The sequence below is a fragment of the Crinia signifera genome, chromosome 4 (assembly GCF_055691185.1).
Source record: "Crinia signifera chromosome 4, ASM5569118v1, whole genome shotgun sequence".
Taxonomy (NCBI): Eukaryota; Metazoa; Chordata; class Amphibia; order Anura; family Myobatrachidae; genus Crinia; species Crinia signifera.
The window spans coordinates 182,403,036-182,422,768 of record NC_139220.1 but is presented as its reverse complement, the minus strand read 5'-3'; the positions used below and the strand labels follow the sequence as shown (position 1 = coordinate 182,422,768).

The following is a 19,733-nucleotide window of genomic DNA, read 5'->3' as shown; positions in this document are numbered from 1 at the left end:
GCGGTATCTGTAGGGGTGGTCTGAGGTGGCGGTTGGCGGCCGCCTGTTTTGTGTCCGAAATGAACGGTGCTTTAGTCGATCGTGCGGTAGTAGCACCGTTCATTTTTGGTGCACGCCCATGTTTACGCCCATTTTCCCTCATTATTTCGGCCGCTCCCCTCAACACGCCCCTATGCCGCCCCCAATGCCCGTACTCTCGCGTACAGGTTTTTTCGCACGGAGAGACCCGTCCGTAAGCGTTGTGGAGTGCTCGCGCCTGCGCATTAGCGAATGTACGCATGCGCAGATCATGAAAAACCCCGGAACGTACGCGTACGGCCCGGCCGCACCAACCAGAATAAGGCCCTCTGTCACATATCTCCCCCCTCTATTTCGACCCAGGAGGTAGAACACTTGTAGCCCCTAAACAATAGACCCACATTGGTTAGTTGTGCTCCGGGTCTCTGTTCCACCGTAAATGTAAAGTCTTGCAAGGTTGAGTGGGAGGGATAAAAGGTTAATATGGAACCGTCATACAGTTTTAGGTACACATGGTAATACTCTCAAGTCGAGGAAAAAGGGGAAAGCAAGGCCCCTAAAATACAATATTAAAATGTGGAATGTCCCTCAAATGGGATGGAGTCCCTTTCTGACAAAGCAGAAATCATGGGGGTGATGAACCATAGTTTCCTCACATAGAATGTGAGGGGACACAATGACAAAATTAAAAGGTCCCTGGTGATGCGGCAATTACGTAAATATACGGTAGATATTATATGTATCCAAGAGACCCACTTAGTTGGGGGGAAATTATTATCTCTTAAAAAAGCATGGATTGGGTGGGCTTATCATTCCACCTTCACCTCGACATCCAGAGGGGTCTCTGTGTTGGTTCGGAAGGGGATTCCCTTTTCGGCGGAAGCAGTACAGATAGATCAGGGGGGAAGATACGTATTTTTTAAATGCAGAGTGGGAATATTTACATTTCTGTTGATGGCAGTATATATACCCCCACCCTTTAATTATGAGGTCCTGAAGAAGGCGGCAAAGTTTATGGCCCTGTTTTCAGATGCCCCTGCCATACCAATGGGTGATTTAATAAATGTACTGGACCCCCAGCTAGACAGGAAAAGCCAAATCAGACAAGGTGAAAGAGTTCAAAAATCTAGTTTCCTGTCAATGACTAAAGATGGGCTTTAGTCATTGACATGACGTCTGGGTGAGTCATCCAGGGGAACAGAAATGTTTGTGTTTTTCAAAAACACACGATGCATTCTCAAGAATTGACATGGCCTTGGCCACAGATGACTGGTTCCCCAGAATACATGGAATAGACTACCTGACTAGGGGCATATCCGATCACTCACCACTGGAGATCATAGTGGAGCTGGGGGGGAAGAAAGGGTTCACATACTGTAAATTAAACAACTTTTGGCTGAATCGCTTAACCTCAGGGACTAACTTAGAACCTATATGGGAGGAATACATACAAATACATGTGAAAAACCCATTTATGAGGATCTATCAATACACTCTGGGCCTTATTCTAGTTCACTCTTTCTGACAAAATCTTTCTTAGATGGACAAAACCATGTGCACTGCAGGTGGGGCAGATGTAACATGTGCAGAGAGAATTAGATTCTCCCATTATGTCACACAGTAAAACAGCCTCTGCAGAGTATATATTTAAACTCAGTCTATGCAGACACATACCTCAGGGTTGCCGACTTTTGTAGTCTCCGCTCTGGGAGAAGCCCGGAGAGGAGACTTTTAGCAGCACTTCAGGGGGTGACATCTTAAAGGGGCTGAACTTCGTAGAGGCTTGGGGTACCTCTAGAACTGAAAACATCAGATATGGTAGAAGTAGGTCTCAGTCTATATTAATCTCTATATACCCTTCTTTGCATAGCACCTTTACATAGGGTTACATTTGGCCGGGTCGCATGCACATGGAGCTCCGATCCCCCATCCACAGAGCTCCACTATCCCCAGCCTCCGGAGCAGCGTGCAGAGTGGCGGAGAAGAGGCAGGGGAGAGAGCGGAGGCTGCTGCGGTGAAGGAGAGCGGCAAGTGCATCGGCATCCGGCCGGAGGAGCGCATCGCTGCAACCCCGTCACCACCGAACCGGGGACCCCTCCACCAGAGGAGGAAGATCACCACCATGGACGGGAGGGCCCGGCACACATACACACACACACACAGGCAGGTGGGACCCAGCACTCGGTGAGGAGGGCTCATGAAATCCCCCCCTCCCCCCGGTCAGGAGGGGGACAGAAGGCACATCGGCCACGGGGGCTCCGGTATGACACCCAGAGGCCAGTAGTACCCCCCCCCCCAACTCCAAGAGCCCCCAACCCCCAGCAGGCCTCACTAGCTACGGTTGAACTCTGCGGCGGCACCGCACCCCCCCCATCACTGACCCTGTAATGTATTGTAATGTATGTAATTGCTTCCAACCCCCCCCCCCTCATCCCTGCATGATGCTGCACTGTAATCCACAAAAAAATCCTAGTGTGCGCAAGCACACATGGCCAATAAAGTTGATTCTGATTCTGATTTGGTTAGCCCCAGGAGAAACCAAGTTGGCAGACATGATGGTCAGTTCACTTCCATTATCAACTAGGGCCCAGACCTCCTGGCCTTAAATTTGTACCATCAGACGAAACAGGGTGCTTTCTGCTGTTGTACTACCCTAGTCCGGCTGCAACCAGGCTTTACTCAGTCAGACTAGCTTTGCCAATTGTACCCTAGGAGGCTCAGCCAAGTTCAGCTGCCAAACATGGAACTCTTGGGCTTTACTGGGGCCTTTCAAGTTGACAGACTTGCTGCAAGCTTACAATCTATAGGGATATAGGAGGGAAACACAAGGACAGGCACCAGTAATAGCATAGCAGTCCCACCAAGTTGCAAGTCCAGAAGGGAAGCTATATGATACATAAGTGCCTCAGAGGGTTATGCGTGTGGTACTTAAATATGATAGGCTTGCCTGAAGAGGTGAGTTTTCAGGGAACACTTGAAAGTTTGGAAACTAGTGGAGAGTCTTATTGTAGTGGAGACTATTGGAGAGTCATATGCTCGCTGTTGCTCCCTGTGAGACATGGGGCTAATCTGGCAGTCCTCTTGTCATGTTAAACAAACAGCTGTACATTCAATCATGCACAAGATGCCTCAATATCATCAGATGGGGTAAGCTTTGGCAACACATCTTGTTCCCGCCTATTGGATCTAATTCAGGTTCGATCGCATAAGCCTAAATACCCAAGCAATCCAACCCACATAAGCGATCGAACCTGCATAAGCAATCTAACCTGAAGTTCAAGATTGACCGGCAGAGGCATTTAGGGAGGGGCAGAATTCAGGGAAAAGTACTGCTATGTTCAGTTCCTTTGGCCTCACATGGCCCTCTGTGCATACTTGACTACCCACCCAGAATGGCTGGAAGGCTCTCCAAAATCGGGTCCCCCTCCGGGACACTCGAGAGGTGGGCAAATCTCCCCCATAGCCTCCATTCACTGTGGCACAAAATATTGCATTTTGCGGGTCTGCTACAAGGAAGCGGGGCTAAAATGGTGCAAATCTCATCATTTTATCCCCTGCCCCAATCCGCAGACCTGCGAAATGCCGCAATTGAGTGGAATGATTTGGGGATTGGTGATGTCAGCCTCTGGGCTTCTCTCCGAAAGGAGGGGAAAAAAGTAGGCAAGTATGCCTCTGCGACTGGAAGTCTGATTAAGGTCAAACTTAGACTGCAGTCACTAAGGATGCAATTAGGGAGGCCAATCCCGGGATCGGGATTGGGGATCCCGGGATTTTGGCCTAAAAACGCTGCCCGGCTGACTGCTCCTTACCCCGTCGCTGTTCGGGAATTAGGACAGTGTGCGGTGCTGAGTCTGTCAGGCATGGCGGCGCCCAGGCTGCGCAGCGTGACCCCATGACATCATATCACGCTGCGCAGCCTGGCCGCTTCTATGCCTGTCAGACTCAACACACTGTCTTAAACCCAGACAGACGACTGCTGTGCTGCCCCCATCCCCCATCCGCCCGCCTGCCGGAGATAGTCACGGTCCTGCTGCTGCCTGTCACCACTGAAGCAGTAAGTGACAGGGCAGCGCAGGGGGGTTTGGGGAGGATTAGGGGGGAGGGATTAGGCTTAGATTTTTTTAGTGACATTTGGGGGAGAGGCCGTTTTTTTATTAGGGAGGCCAATCCCGGGATCCCGGGATTGACCATTTTTCAATCACGAATCCCGGGATTGAAAAAATGCCCTGGGATTGGCATCCCTAGATGCAATGTTCTTCTAGTGGGATGCGGTCAATTTATCTACAATCAAAATCCCGGCGGTCAAAATACCGACAACCATTGACCGACGGCAAAATACAGACAAGGTCAAAATACCGAAATAATTTTTTAAATTGAAACCGACTTGTACATACTTTACCATCCCAGTGGACATGGAGGGGGAATATAATAGTGTGCCGAGCGCAGCAAGGCACCGTGCCTGAAGCACGGGGTTCAACATACAGACCCCCAAAAATATGAAAAACACTGTCTAATTTTTGACCTGTCGATATTTTAGATGTAGGTATTTTGACCTTGTCGATATTTTGACCGTCGGTCAATTGCTATCTGTGTTTTGACCGTCGGGATTTTGATTGTATGTAAATCATACCGAACGCCTTCTAGCATTGTGATTGCAGTTTTTAGCAATCACAATTGCAGGAAGAAATGCACCACCTCTTACATTTGCATTGATAAGGATCGTACATACTGTCTTCATCAGCGGCACCGGGATAGCCACCACCCATCTGGGATTACTCTGGAAAGTCCAGTAATTAAGACTGGAGTCCGGAGGGGTGGTGTTCCCAGACTATACAATGTCCGATAGTAGGCAGCTAGTAGCTGCCTTTTCGCAGACATTAATTACCGAAATAATCCCAGACCGGTAGTAACCCTAGTGTATACAGAGCAGTGCAGAGTGGCTTCTCCGAGCACATAACACATCACAACCTTGCAGCTGCTGTTTGGATGCTACTTAACCGCTATGTAAAGATTTTCGGCGAGGAAGTACCCGACCCTCCTGTGTCCATGACACCCTCCTGTGTCCACGACACCATCTATTACCTTTATTATTTATTTATTAACAGTTTCTTATATACCTCTGTCAGTCGGAGTTCCGCAAGGCTCAGTCTTAGGTCCTCTCCTTTTCTCAATCTATACTTCCTCTCTTGGCAAACTAATCAGCTCTTTCGGATTTCAGTATCACTTATATGTGGATGATACTCAAATCTATCAACCCCAGAGTTGTCACCAGTGGTTTCGGGCCGAGTGAATGTCTCTCTGCCATCTCATCTTGGATGTCTTCTCGCCAACTAAAACTTAATATTTCCAAAACGGAATTACTTATCTTTCCGCCGACTAAGAACAGTTACCATCCTGACATCTCCATCGCTGTTGACAACTCGACAATCCAGCCTACCCCACAAGCTCGTTGCTTAGGGGTCATCCTTGAATCTGAACTGTCCTTTCTTCCCCACATTCAATCTGTCTCCAAATCATGTTACATGCATCTAAAAAACATACCCGTAATATGACCCTATCTCACACAAGACACTACCAAATATCTTATCCATGCACTCATTATATCCCGCATTGATTATTGCAATAGTCTCCTAACTGGTCTTCCCAAGAACAGACTCTCGCCACTGCAATCCATTTTAAATGCTGCTGCTAGGCTCATCTTCCTTGCAAGACGCTCATTGTCTGCTGATCCGCTCTGCCAGTCCCTTCATTGGTTGCCTGTATATTACCGTATTCAATATTAAACACTTCTACTAGCATATAAAGCTATTAACCATACTGCACCAGCATATATCTCTTTACTTATCACATCTCGACCACTCCGCTCTGCACATGATCTGCGTCTCTCTTCTGCACGGATCACTATCTCCCATTTACTATTACAGGACTTACATCCTATGGAATGCCCTTCCACGCACAATAAGACTCTCCGCTAGCCTCCAAACTTTCAAGTGTTCCCTGAAAACTCACCTCTTCAGGCAAGCCTCTGTATTATATAGCTTCCCTTCTGGACTTGTAACTTGGTGGCACTGCTATGCTATTACATACCCTCCAACATCTGGAGGGAAGAAATCAGTACACATTTGGAAAGGGGCGTGGCCAAATGGGCATGGCTAGTGGGAAAAGGGGATGTGGCCAAATCCCCTTTCCGAATGTGTTTTTGGCTGATGCTCCTCCCCATACCTGCTGATGTAACCGGCGTCCTCTCCTCAGTGCTGGAGATGACTCCAGTCACAGACTCTTCTGTCTGCGTCAGCTGCTGCTATGGTGCTGCTAGGATATGGAGCAGCAGGACGCCCTCCGCTTGTTTCACGGCCCCTCCGCGATTCACAAACCCCCCCGCCGCAACCACCCCTCCTGCATTTTGCAGCCCTCCCTCCCATGATTCGCGCCCCCCCCTCCCCGCGATTCGTGGACCCCCCCTCCCGCGATTCGCGCCCCCCCCCCCGAGACACCCCCTCCCGCAATTCGCAGCCCTTCCGCGAGGAAGGGGGATTGCCGTGCCACCCCCAGCAGGTGCCACCCATAGAAATCCGGCTCTGGTTCCAGGGAGAAATCCCTAAGCAAGGGGAGGACTGACCTCCCGACTGTCCCCCTGCAGTGCAATCTGTGAAATGTAGTCTAGGCCACTCATACTACACATAGGGCCGTTGGCAGTGTAGCAGATGAACAGGGCAGCCGAGGGGGGGGGGGGGCGGGTACTAATTACCCGGGCCCAGGCTTGCTGGAAGGGCCTCGCAGGTCTGACCCCTCCCTTCCCCCTCCGCCCCTCCCGGGTAGCAACAGCAGCACAAACATGTGCTTTGCTGACAGCAGGCTCAGCATGAGTGTCTCACTGACAGCATGAGAGGTCATGCTGAGCCTGCTGTCAGCACAGCACATGCTGTAGGTGTGTGCTGCTGCTGAGAATACAGATTTTAGACGTTTTTTCACCCTCCTCTAAACATTTTGGCCACGCTTCCAAAATTTTAACGGGGCCCGGCATTCCTCTCAGCTGTCCTGCAGATGAAGACTACAATTCCCAGAGTCGCAGGAGCCACCTCAAAAATCAGTACATTCGGTACAGTTAGATTTAGCCGGTACAGACCATTAAAAAACGGTACTGGAGGGTATGCTATTACTGATGCCTGTCCTTGTGTTTCCCTCCTATATCCCTATAGATTGTAAGGTTGCAGCAGGGCCCTCTAACCTCCAAGTCTGTCTGTCGTTACCCAGTTTGTTGGGATGCAGTTAAAATTCCGGCGGTCGGGATCCCGGTGTTCAGAATCCCGACGCCGGAATCCCGACCGCCGAAATCCCGACACATTCTCCCCCCGTGGGTGTCCACGCAATGTTCCCTCTAATTTTACGAAGGCTGTGTGCGGCAAAAGATTTTGGCTGTGCAACTTTGGAAGAAAATTTAAATTTTTGTGCATCACTTATATATAACTGGAAAAAGACGTTCAGCATTTGTGTTAACTTTACTTCAAAATGATATTAAACATTTAAACATTAAAAACACAGCACACAATGTAGTTAATGGGTGAAACACACATTAATTGAGTCCACAACTGCAAAAAGGGACCACTGGCTCTGTTGTAATGTCTGTGCGCACGCTCGGCGAGTTGTGTGCTCGCGCACACGCACACAGCTTAGAGGGAACACTGTGTCCACGACACCCCTGGAGGGAGAATAAATTAGTGTGCCGAGCGTAGCAAGCCCGCAAGGGGGGGGCGAGCCCGCAAGGGTGGCGATCCACGTCCCTCCCTTGTCGGCATTTCGGCTGTTGGGATTCCGGCATCGGGATTCTGAACGCCGGGATCTCGACCGCCGGGATTCAGTACTGAATCCAGTTTTTTTTATCACTGTCTACTATTGTAAAGCACAACGGAATCTGCTGCGCTATATAAGAAACTGCAAATAAAATAAATAAATATAGCAGGGTTGCCGACTTTCTAATGCTTCTCTCCTGGAGCCCGGAGAGGAGACTTTCATTACCCGTTCGGGAGGGGGCGGGGCTTGACTGTGCCGTCATTAAGCCCCGCCCCATTACAGTAAATAGACGCAATCACTGATCTCCATGGAGGGGCAGGGCTAAATGCCGCGATCGGGGGGCTCAGTGGGGGTCCACCTGATTCCGGGAGGGTTGCCCACCGGTAATTTCGGGAGGGTCGGCAACCCTGAAATATAGCACACACATATTCCGCAGTGTTGGCAAGGGAAGCTGAGCAAGCCACCGAGCCCGAAACGTGGCGATTGAAGCAAGCCCGCAAATTACCAAACTAGTTTCAATGAGGTACTTTGCAGATAGTACTGTCATTGATTCTTTTATATTTATTATTTTAGTGCCACTTTGATGTGCGGATACTCTATCTACTGGCTAGAATGTCGAGTAGTAGAAATATGGAATACCTCCCATTAGTGTTAACGTTATCGTACACAGTTGATCTAAAACTCTACGAAAATAATGTATTTCAATTAATATGTGTATTGGTGAAACACGCCTGTCATGTTGGCTGCAGAGCAGTGTTTGACGAAGAGGCGTTGCAAGGAAACCATAGCAACAGGAGGACTCAGAGGTTCGATTTTGTTATGGTGTATAACCGGAAGTAGGCTGCTCGCGGTGGCAGCTGGGTAGTGAGGGAAGACCTTTCCTGCTCTGTATACAGGAAGCAGCAGCCGGTGAAGGGGATCTAGTGGCTACCGTGGCATGGTGGATCGCTATCCAGCAACCGCAGCGGCTCTGTCATAGTCATGGATGTATTGAGAGCGGAGATAGCGAGGAAGAGAAAGCAGCTAGAGGAGAAGGAGCTGGTTGGAGTGAGCATCTGTCCTGTAACCGCAGGCACTGCTGGATGTGTTACTGACCCCACAGCACTAGCAATATGGTCTACATTGTAGATTACAGCCCACCCAAGCAGTGCCAGCCATAACGTTAGATATTTCGGCATGCTGAAGCTTGTAGTCCACCAGCAACTGCAGAGCCATATGCTGCCTAAGGTTTCACTAAAACGTGAAAGTTAAGCTAGAAATATTAAAGTAGGCATTACAGTACATCTATTCACTGTTCTAGGTTGGCCTTTCTGCCTATGCAGAGCTTGAGAATTCCCATGTGAGGAACAAAGTTGTCTATGGCTATGCCTTTCTGTATTATGTTACTGCCAAATAGATAGACATTGTCACCTTTATATGGTGGTGTAATCCTCCCGGATCTTGATTGGGTCAGTCCGAGAAATAGATGGGCCTTGATAAAGTGACTGCATGAAACAGCTCTGGTTAGTACGCGCCATCTAGGAAACGTTTCCTATGTAGTAACACAACGTTGGGATGATAATGCAAAGCTTGTAACTTGACAAAACAATAGCAGGCAGTACAAGCGTTTACAGCCATAACCAAAGTGTTCTGCCCAGCAAATCTTTTCTCAGTTGAAACCAGGCACTTCAGCTAGTTAAACTTAAATAAGCAATGAAGTAGTCAGTACATAATCATTTCTTTTCACGTTCACCTACTTCAAAGTAGAAGTTTAATTATGTTACAGAACTTTTTGTATGTTTAAAATGGTTCTAACAATATATCTGCTTTCTAAGTACTAGAGCTGCTTTGTGGTTTTTAAATGATATTTGTTATTGTTTCAGGAAAGTAAGAAGTATTTCAAACGCAGTGAACTTGCTGAAAAAGAGAGGGAGGCTTACCTTGAAAGATGTGGGTGCAAGGTACAATATTTTCCTTTGTTCTTTCAACTTCCATGTTCTCATGTGATTCTTTTTAATCTAACACTTTCTCTTTATTCGATCTATCACAACTATTAGCCTATAAATGAGATGACAACACAAAAGGTAGGAATAATCCAAGAATGGGATTGCATGTTTTACTTTCAAGCACATTTTCCAAATGGTTTGTGATTTTTAAGTTTTGGCTAAAGCAGTGTAGTACAAAAACCATTTTGAAAATGACTGCTGTCACCAGTGTGCTGTCATTTGGCTTAAGGAGCTGAGCATGAAATGGCTTGATGTGTCTGGTTTTATTTACTTGGACACTGGATCTGTCTACTAAGAAAACATTTCAACAGATTTATTATTTATTCGAGATGCCTAATGAACATAAGATAGTGATATGTCACTGACCTATGCAGTGCTTGATGCGGTAGACCACCTCACAGTCCTCTGCAGTGTTTTCAAGGTAAACTCTGACCAATCTTAATTTAAGTGTCAAAGGTCAGAATATTTACCCATAATGGGATGTAAACAATACACGCTAATTACAAATAGTAACTGAAAACAATAATAGAGCTACACACCGGACTGATCTTGTGATTGCTGATAAGTTGTGACAATATACTGTGTACAGTATATCCTTGTAGTAGTAATAGTGCATTGCATTGTATAATGGATTTCCCATATGTGCAACACATCAGATGGGGAAAATATCATCATACAACTCATCAAGCAATGAATGAATTGGGTATACAATGAAACATAATGATTACTGTATACTATGTGTAATGTTTGTATTGTGGGTGAAGAGAAGGGAGTTAATAAGATATGAGGAAGCATACTTGATACATATCTTTATTGGCATACTTGATACATATCATTCAGTCTCTGGGAGATTGTGGTTTTCTCTATAGACTTTTCAAAACATCAAAGCAAACATTATTTTGAAAGTTTGTTCAGGAGAATGTAGGTAATCATCTTAAAAGAACATGATTGCTTTCTGTCGAGAAAGCATGGGTATAACTATAAAGGAGATTGCAGACCTACGTAATGCATACATTCATTTACAAATGGGCTACTTTAACATCTTAGCTGCAGTCTGATTTAAAAAAAATAATAATAATAATTGGGTGTCAATTTGTAGGTTTTAAAACATGGGCCCCAAATTCATGGTAAATTTCCTATAGCTTCTAAAAGTGAAAGATGTGATGTTGCCCATAGAAACTAGTCAGGTTCTGGGGGTATTAATTTAGTTCCTTTTTAGGCTGGGTGAAACAACAGGACTATTTCAACCCTGTTGTATTTAGTTGTGGGCGTTTCACCCATTTTTTCGGCCTTTTTACCTTTTTTTTATCGGTAATAAATTGGTGAAAATGGGCAAAAACACTAGGATCGGTGGCTAATTCACCAACCCAGGTGTTTTTCACCTAGGTGAAAAATCAGAACTTTAATTGAACAGGGTGAATCCAAATTCCAACTAAAAAATGGTAGGAAGCCTAAATGAAAAATTGGCACCAATTGAATACCCCCCTCTGTCTATAATTTTCTAGGACGCAATAAAGAAATGATAGAATCTGGTTGCTATTGCAACATCACCTTTTTTATTTTTAGAATCTTTAGTAAATTTCCAGCTTTGTATACAACGTCCAAATACTTTAACATTCCCAATCCTGAGTCCACGTGTATGGAAAATTATGAAAATGACAGTGTTTCCCCTGTTATGAGTATGCTTACTTAAATATGACTGTGCATCTATCAAAAGAAACATCTATCAAAAGAAACATTGAAAAGGTCATCAAATGCAAAGACCTCGCCCTTCTCCAGATTTTAGACCTGGTTCTGAGTTAGGAGCAGAGCATAATCAAAAATTACTGTACTTTGAACCTGAAGAGACCATGTTGCAATGCAAGGGGTCCAAATACATTTATTCTTTGCATGCAGGGTAAATACTGGCTGCTTTTGCATGTAGTCCACAAATACTGGGCAGCTTTATTTTTACACTGTAATTTAGATTTGAGTTTGGACACTCTTCTCTCCATTTTTATCTCTCTGCATTTTATATCTGTGCAACACTGGCTCTTGATGCACTGTCTCCTTCCAATAGAAAGCCCACGTGGTCAAATCACCTTTTATATCTTCAGCAGTATTAAAAATAGAAAGCACTCAAATGGAAAAATACCCAGCTTTTCTTCTAAACCAGCTTAATTTAGGAAGATTCCCATATTGGCCAGTATTCAATGCCTCTGACTCACCATATTTTCTGGGGAATCAGGCAATTCCCTGGGTTTACAGGGAATTTTCTCACAGGAAAAACAATTCGCCCTATTCAATGGACACAATTCTCTGCAAATAAAGAGTGAATGTCTGGCGATTCTCTGTTTGTGATTCTCCGCGATTCGCCAGTGGTTTGCAATGGGGTTTTTAGTGGAATTCGCCGAGAGTGTATTCCACTGCTTTCTCCAGTGATTTTTTTTTTCCCCCGGATTCTCCATTTTACATTCGTCATCTTTTTTTGGTGAACTGGAATGTGTTCTTTGAAAATAAAGCGATTTTTATTTTGGTGTCAAAAAAAATCAGATTTTTTTTTCTGTGAAGGGGCATGCTATTTTTATTCATGTGCTTGCAGCACATGAATATATTTTAATTCTATTTATTTTTTATTTTTAAACAATATATATTATTTTTTACACATTCACCAGCAGGGGGCCGAGTCGGGAGCCGCTTATTAATATTCATATATTCACTGCACACTGATCCCGATCATTACATATGCACGATCGGGACCAGTGTGTAGCGGCTCCCTAGCTCAGCCCCCTGCCAGCTCTGGGGGGCTCTCCCTGTGTCCCCCACAGCCCTCCTTCACCCCCACAGTGTCCGGCGCAGGCAGGGAGGCTTCTATCTCCCTGCCTACAGCCGTCCCCCAGCTCCCTGGCAGCATTCGCTGGGGGGGTTAAAATTCGGCGCCAGGGACAGAGAGCCCCTGGCGAGTTGAATAGAGCAGACAGGAGGCTGCCCAGCAATCTTCCTACAGGGAGAATTGGGGCGAACGTTCAGCGAATCCTACACAGGATTCGCTGCCTCCCCCCAGTACAACCATTGAATACCTGCCATTGTATCACACAGCTTTGTAATGCAGTCAATAATAGTTTGCAAGACTGCCTTCGCGCACTAAGGCCCTTATTCTGGTTGACTGTGAAATTCAAAGCCTTGTGAGTCCCCCACCCGCATGGCCACCCGCCCCATCCCCCCTCGAACGCCGCAAGCCCCTGCACGGCTGCAAATGGATTATTTGCATTATCATCCATTCGCAGCCTTGGTTGCTGTGGACAAATCATTTGATGGTCAGCGACCATCGAATGAATTCTCCAACGCTTGCAGATCTGAGACACCTCTATGGTGTCTCTGATTTGCGAGCGCCCTGTGCGGGAAGCAGGCTGGCAGCTGACATTACTGACGTCCGCTGCCCGCGCCCATGTCACCGTGCTATTTGCCTGGGAAAGCCCATGAAACTATGAGCGTTCCCATTGGCTGCGCCCCCTGCCGCTGCCCCACTCCTACAGCCTGCACTGCTAGGTGGGAGCGGGATGGCGAACATGTAGTTAACTGTGCCCGCTCCCACCCTGCATCTGCACATGCGCAGACGCAAAACATCGGTCACCGGTGCGAACGTGGGGGGGGGGGGCTGATTAGATTAGAATAAGGGGTACTTTGTTTAGTTTCAGGGAGCAGGGAAACCATGTGATGCTCCCCCAGCGACAATGCGCTGAATTACGTACATTGCTGGCGCCGGGGAGTGACTGCCGGAGGAGGGGGACTGAAAGCTTCCGCACGTGACCGTCGCCCGCGGGAATCGGTAAGTATAAAACCCACCCTGCTCCCTCTGCCACCCACCACCCTGGTCCCAGGCTGGGGCTGGAGATGGCACTTAATGTAAACTGTAGCTTTAAACGTAAGTGCCTAAACGATTTCAGCCTTCTGTAGTTATCTATGGAGTAGGGCATATATTAGGAGCTCTACTTTGCAGTCCATGTTTATATTTGTTTCTTTTCTCTTTCTTTGTAGCTTTGACCTCAGATTTTGGTCCTGTCCCTTTCATTCGAAGGGCCCTTCTTGTGGACGATCGTACCCTTTTACAGGGTGTTGTCCACCAGTCGCTTTGGTGAATCTTAGCCTGGTCCTGTCCGTTCTCCAACCTGATTACTTTCTATTTTTCACTTCAACAAATCTTCTGTTTCTAACTAAGGTGCTAGCCTTCCCTATGGCTCTGGTCTCAGCTGGACGTGTTCCTTTTTCTCGTTTTCCAGGAGTTAGGATGGATACACACCTAAGATTTATTTGTCCAATCTATCTGGTGGGAACAAAGAATCCATTTGATTTAACAAATTTTTCTGAACAATAATTTTTGTCCGTTTTCCAGCATTTGGAAGTAAATGATTTGTCATTTACTTCCATACATTACAAAATTTTTGTTCCTGACAGACAGTGAGATTTCAATGTTCTATCCCAAGGCTTTTTCAGTTTTTTTACTCTATAACAGTGGTTCCCAACCCCGGTCTTCAAGTACCCCCAACAGTGCATGTTTTCCAGGTCACCCGGCAGGTGCACTCATTATTCAGTCACATTTTAAAAGATCCACAGGTGGAGCTAATTATTTTGGAGACCTGCAAAACATGCACTGTTGGGGGTACTTGAGGACCAGGGTTGGGAACCACTGCACTATAACAATGAAATTTTGTCCTTTTGAAGTATATCCAGAACAGGGATAACCTGGCTCTACTAGCCGCAGTGTGAGCTTTGTGGCTGTACACAGTTCTCTGCACAGATACCTTTTTCTTTTTCAATTTCACTCAGTCATTGCTCAGGCCTTTTCTAGTGCAGGGCGGCCGACATCAACACATTCCAATAGGGCAGTGGCATCATCCTACCTGTTCCTCTGCAACAGGATTACTCCTTTTCAGGTTTTTTTCCTCCAGTGTCACACACTTGAGTGAATTATCCTCTGGTCATGCAGACTGAGTGTTCCCTTCACCTGGGGGGGCAGCTGGTCCAGTGTCCCCCAGCATTCCTGGCAGAGCTAATAGGATTTTTGGTTACTTACTGTTAATTCCTTATCTAATAAGCAGATCCCTTCCTCATGCTCAGTTGTGTGAGGTGTTGATTTTTTAACAGTCTTTTTTTCCTACTGGTTTGTTATATTCTAAGTTCACTGGCTTACTGCTACCCCTTACCAGACTCTTTTTAAAAAAGTACTGGAATCATGGGGTTGCAGGAGGAAGGGTTTACATTTACAGCTGCAGTTTACATTAAAGCCCTGCACACACGGGGGGAGATATATTGCTCTGCAATATATTGCTGAGCAATATATTGCTCAGTTTCTCCTTTTCAACAGCGACCAGAGATGGTCACCGATGAATGGGAACCTCTGCCGGGGGAGCAGCAGAGGTAATCAGCTGGTCGCAGGAGCTTGCAATCATAAGGGGGCTAAAAAACGGGAGCGCGCACGATTTACCGCTGGTGCGCACTCCAGTCGCTGGCAATATGGTCGCCAGCGACCATATTTCCAGCGATTTTTAGCCCCTATCGCCCCCGTGTGTACACAGCTTTAGTGCCATTTCTAGTCCCAACCTGCATTCCAATGGTCCAGTGTCCCCAGCGGCCTTAAGAGAATTGCATTCAACGGTAAGTGACCAAAAATCCTATTTTTACAGAAAGCGCTATTTATTATGCGTACTTTCTTACACTGACTTTGGCTTCTGTGTGTATTTAGGTTTGTGCATGTTGATTTGTTGTGCGAGCAAAAAAAAAAAAAGCTGGTTTTCCTTACGTCTTTACTCTTTTTATATATTTGCCTCTTGAACGACTAGGTGCAGAAGCCAGAAGAGGAAGAGAAGCCTTCGTCCTCATCATCATCATCATCATCATCAAGCAACCCTGTGTTAGAGTTAGAGCTTGCAGAAGAGAAATTGCCTATGACTCTCTCCAGGCAAGAGGTGAGCTTTCTGATATATTGCTGTGAGAGTCCTATTTCTATATAGCAAATACTGTACATTTATCCTTCCATATACAGTGCATCCAGAAAGTATTCACAGCGCTTCTCTTTTTCCACATTTTGTTATGTTACAGCCTTCTTCCAAAATTAAATAAATTAAAATTTTCCCTCAAAATTCTACACACAATGCCCCATAATGACCACATGAAAAGATTTTGCAAGTTTTGTAAAAAAAAAAAACCGAAGAAATCACATGTACGTAAGTAATCGCAGCCTTTTCCATGGAGCTACAAATTGAGCGCAGGTGCACCTTGTTTCCACTGAGCATCCTTAAAATGTTCCTAAAGCTTATTTAGAGTCCACCTGTGGTAAATTCAGCTGTTTGGAAAGGTACACACATGTCTTTATAAGGTCCCACACTTGACCGTGCATGTCAAAGGAATTGTCTGTAGAAATCAGAGACAGGAAACACCAGGACTCTACCTAGAGCTGGGTGACTGTCTAAACTGAGCAATTGTCAGAGCTACAGCATTCTTCTGTGGAGAGCAGTGCCAGATTAAGGTCTAAATGGGCCTGGAGCTGAAATTTACCACGGGCCTATTATGCGCAATAATAGGGGTTGTGGCCAGCACCTAATAATGTGGGGGGCATGACCAGTGTTCTGTTTCGGTGGTCTGCTCATGGGTGTGTCTCTATTTGTGTAAATACTTTTAACTAATTAACAGCCCCCTGCCTGGAAAAGGCAGGGGGCTGGCATAGGAAAAATGCAAAGGGTTTAGTATAGGGTGGAAAATGGCAAAGAGCTTGGCATATGAAAGGGGCTGGCACAGAAAAGAAGGAAAATAGAAGCTGCAGATACTATATACTTACCGTCCAGCGGCGGCTGCAGACTTTGGGCTGCTGCGCCGACCATGTATCGCCAGCACTGAGAGCACCAGATGATATATATGCTGCACACTACCTCCAGCCAAAGAGTGCAAAGGCATATATTATAACACATATATACATACATACACATGCACACACCATATCTTCTCCGGCACTCCGGTGTCCCAAATCTGTGTGACCTCCTATGGGGTGAGTCCATTCTATATGGTCGCAGGAGTGTAAGCGGTACACATCAGGCTCCAAAATGAATATTGGTGTCTCCCACGTAGTGTGCAGCTAATCTCCAGGACTCTACCAGGGTCCAACGTAGTAATTGTATGCAAAAAAAGAAGCGCACCATGAGCAAGGTAAAATACAGTTCCTTTACTAACAATATATGCTCACATACATGTGGGTTAAGGTATATCAGCTTGCCAAGCTTGGGGTGAAATACTGGAACGGCCGAGTTCACAGGACACGGTATGAAGAGATACTCCGTCTCAAACAGCCTCTCACGCTGAATTTTTGCCGCTCTCGGTCTCAGTCTCCAATCAATCACTCAGGGTGACGTTGCTGTGTCCACCGAATAGGCCACGCTCTTGGATTATGTTAGGGGAAGTGTATGATGGATAACTGTTTTGTACAAAATATGCATTCAGGGCCCATGAGCGTTGTCCCTGTAAGTTTGCTAGCCAACTGCAACTCCTTAGGCCAGTCCACTGAATCGCAACATCACACTGCTAATGGCTGGTTGCTTGTTACAGACTAGAGAAGGGTGTACAGTATTTCCTGTTGAAAAGAAGGTTCTAAATCCATAAATGGAAATCTTGTGCACAGTTATCAACACTCCTTCTTTGATATGCAGTATGAAACAAGCAATATTGTTCCACATTACATATAAAAAGAGAGAGATAATAGTCTGTCACTTCAAAAACAAGATGTTTTAAAATGTACATTCTTAAGTTCAATAAAAATGCTCTTTATATTCACATTTCAAACAGTGAAACATGGGTTAAAAAGTAATAACTTTTCACAATTTCAGACATAAGCTTCGGTTTTAACCTGCTTTGGCCCCTATATACTGAACACAAGCTGAAGCTAGTGTTTTAGTTGAAACATGGAGATGATGTCATCTCCCGGCGCAACTGTACCCGCCAATAATCTACTTTAGGTGGGTCATGTCTTGAGGACCTCAAGAGCAACCAAGGTCCAATCCTGGAGATAACCCTAGTACCAAGCAGGATCTAGCGACCCAGGTCTACTCTGAGTTGAGCTATGAACCCCAGCAATATCCTGTGTTGAAAGGTCAAATGTAATTATTTAGATAGCAGCATATGCAATTTTTATCCATATTTTTTCATTTACATCATCATTATGCTGTAACTTAGGGAAAAGGGGAAAGGGATGATGGCCAAGGGCACAGGACTAATTTGTTATGGGGTTAGAAGGTATTCTCCAATCAACGTATAAATCAAAATATATGGTGTTGTTGAGGAGGTGCTCCCAGGGAGTAAGGTAAGTACAATTGAAAAGGGTTGATACTCAAGAGAGAATATCAGAAAAGAAACTCCCGGGTGGGGCACAACCTTCTAAAGTCTGTGTAACAGTCTAAAATGTCAACTTTATTATTACTAAAATTGATCCTTTGAGTGGATCAAATAACGAACATGAGACAAGAACATACAGATAACATGAATAATAATATACAATTTTGAGAAAAATAGTGAAAATATATTGTAGAAGTCTGAGAAGAGGACTAAATTGCCTCTATCTTAAGTAACACAAGAATAACAATATAATTATGTGAGAAATTCCTTTCAGACTAAGCACGTCTTCACTTGACCAACAATTGGTTAACACATCAAAGCATCAAAATAAATATCATATTTTGTAGAATGTGAGGCTCACTGTCAAACAGCACACATTTATCTAATGAATGTGCTTGCACTTAAAATTAGCTGCAGAGTGGTAATAAATATGAAAATAAGGACAGAAATGAAATACCTGAGCTGTGTGTACTCGCGGGGTGGCTGCTATCTGTGCTTACGGTGGCAGTCAGATATTCGCACAGTTGAGTGGACTCAGCGAGTGTCACAGGTACGGAGGTGGAGCAAAAGGGGGTTTCTGCTGTCTCCAGAGGCGACCAACCTGGCTCTGTTATACAGAGACAGCGCAGAGTCAGGTGATGGGTCCACTGGTGATGAGAGAACCCTGATGGAAGGGGGTCAGTAAAGAGAGCACCTTCACTATAAGTCCCAGGCATACGCTACTGTCCAGTGTGTATGTCCACAGACACAGTGAACCCTGGTTGAGCAGTATGCCTGGGTGGTGAATTGCAGAAAGAAGTATAGATTGCACTGCGGTACTATTGTTTAAACTTGTAGATCCCTATTGTACCATGCAAAAGGTGGTAAACGAAAAGGAGATTTTTTCAAAGAAATGCAAGTCTGTATTGTCTCAAAAAAGGGGGTATATTGCCCTATGTTATCTTGGTCCCAGAGCAGGTCCAAACTGGTGAGGGGTCACCCTGGATTTAGTGGACCTATTAGCCGGGTGGCTTTTTTGAACTGTGTTGCTGATCTATGGTCCTTGATAGGAAATAACACTGAAATGTCAATTACGAGAAATACTCCAGTTATCTCCTATACACTTATCTTACTTATATAACTATATCTTTTGCTCCACCTCCGTACCTGTGACACTCGCTGAGTCCGCTCAACTGTGCGAATATCTGACTGCCACCGTAAGCACAGATAGCAGCCACCCCGCGAGTACACACAGCTCAGGTATTTCATTTCTGTCCTTATTTTCATATTTATTACCACTCTGCAGCTAATTTTAAGTGCAAGCACATTCATTAGATAAATGTGTGCTGTTTGACAGTGAGCCTCACATTCTACAAAATATGATATTTATTTTGATGCTTTGATGTGTTAACCAATTGTTGGTCAAGTGAAGACGTGCTTAGTCTGAAAGGAATTTCTCACATAATTATATTGTTATTCTTGTGTTACTTAAGATAGAGGCAATTTAGTCCTCTTCTCAGACTTCTACAATATATTTTCACTATTTTTCTCAAAATTGTATATTATTATTCATGTTATCTGTATGTTCTTGTCTCATGTTCG

General features: G+C 45.3%; 1 protein-coding gene across 2 annotated transcripts in view; it reads left to right on the top strand.

The window, feature by feature from the left end:
- Positions 1 to 8,660: 8,660 nt before the first annotated feature.
- The window catches only part of PRPF18 (pre-mRNA processing factor 18), a 37,906-nt gene continuing 26,833 nt past the window's right edge, over positions 8,661 to 19,733 (top strand). Inside the window, exons 1-4 of one of the 2 annotated variants that reach the window (XM_083183115.1) lie at positions 8,661 to 8,856; positions 9,672 to 9,749; positions 9,846 to 9,872; positions 15,614 to 15,739. In XM_083183115.1, the coding sequence (XP_083039241.1) occupies positions 8,791 to 8,856; positions 9,672 to 9,749; positions 9,846 to 9,872; positions 15,614 to 15,739 (297 nt within the window). In that variant the 5' untranslated portion in view covers positions 8,661 to 8,790. The remainder of the gene's footprint in view (positions 8,857 to 9,671; positions 9,750 to 9,845; positions 9,873 to 15,613; positions 15,740 to 19,733) is intronic. The other variant, XM_083183116.1, reaches the window with a different exon arrangement.